At 25.5% G+C, this 458-nt stretch overlaps 1 protein-coding gene across 1 annotated transcript in view; it reads left to right on the top strand.

Annotated features, from left to right (window-relative positions):
- The window catches only part of LOC107629567 (glucan endo-1,3-beta-glucosidase), a 1,856-nt gene continuing 1,419 nt past the window's right edge, over nt 22-458 (top strand). Inside the window, exon 1 of the mRNA XM_016332383.2 lies at nt 22-187. Coding sequence (XP_016187869.1) covers nt 121-187 — 67 coding nt within the window. The 5' untranslated portion in view covers nt 22-120. The remainder of the gene's footprint in view (nt 188-458) is intronic.

Here is a 458-nt window from a genome sequence, read left to right on the forward strand (position 1 = left end):
CTTGCATGCAAATATATATAGAGATAGAGAGATGATCAGAGGGATCAACTCAGAGCATTAGTGTTTGTTAAGAATTCGTTTATATATCTTTCACATACAATAATTAAGTAGAGATATATAATGGATAAAACCTCCATGACTGCTATATTCCTTCTTATTGGAATCTTTTCCTCCGTGCAATTTGCAGGTATATTAGTTTCTCACCCTCATTTACTTTTTTATTTATGGTTTCTCAAATAATGTGGTCTATATATGACAAAATATGGTGTGATAATACATTATTATGCGTTACAAAAATGCTATGTGAATTTAAAAACTAGTTATCAAATCAGTCATTATGTATTTTAATATAAATATATTGATTATATTATATTTATATCAAAATTAGTTATCAACGTCAGCTATTAGTATAAAATATATGTTAGAATACAAATATATATTGAAAGCAAATTAAACTA

Source organism: Arachis ipaensis, chromosome B03 (genome assembly GCF_000816755.2).
Source record: "Arachis ipaensis cultivar K30076 chromosome B03, Araip1.1, whole genome shotgun sequence".
Classification (NCBI taxonomy): Eukaryota; Viridiplantae; Streptophyta; class Magnoliopsida; order Fabales; family Fabaceae; genus Arachis; species Arachis ipaensis.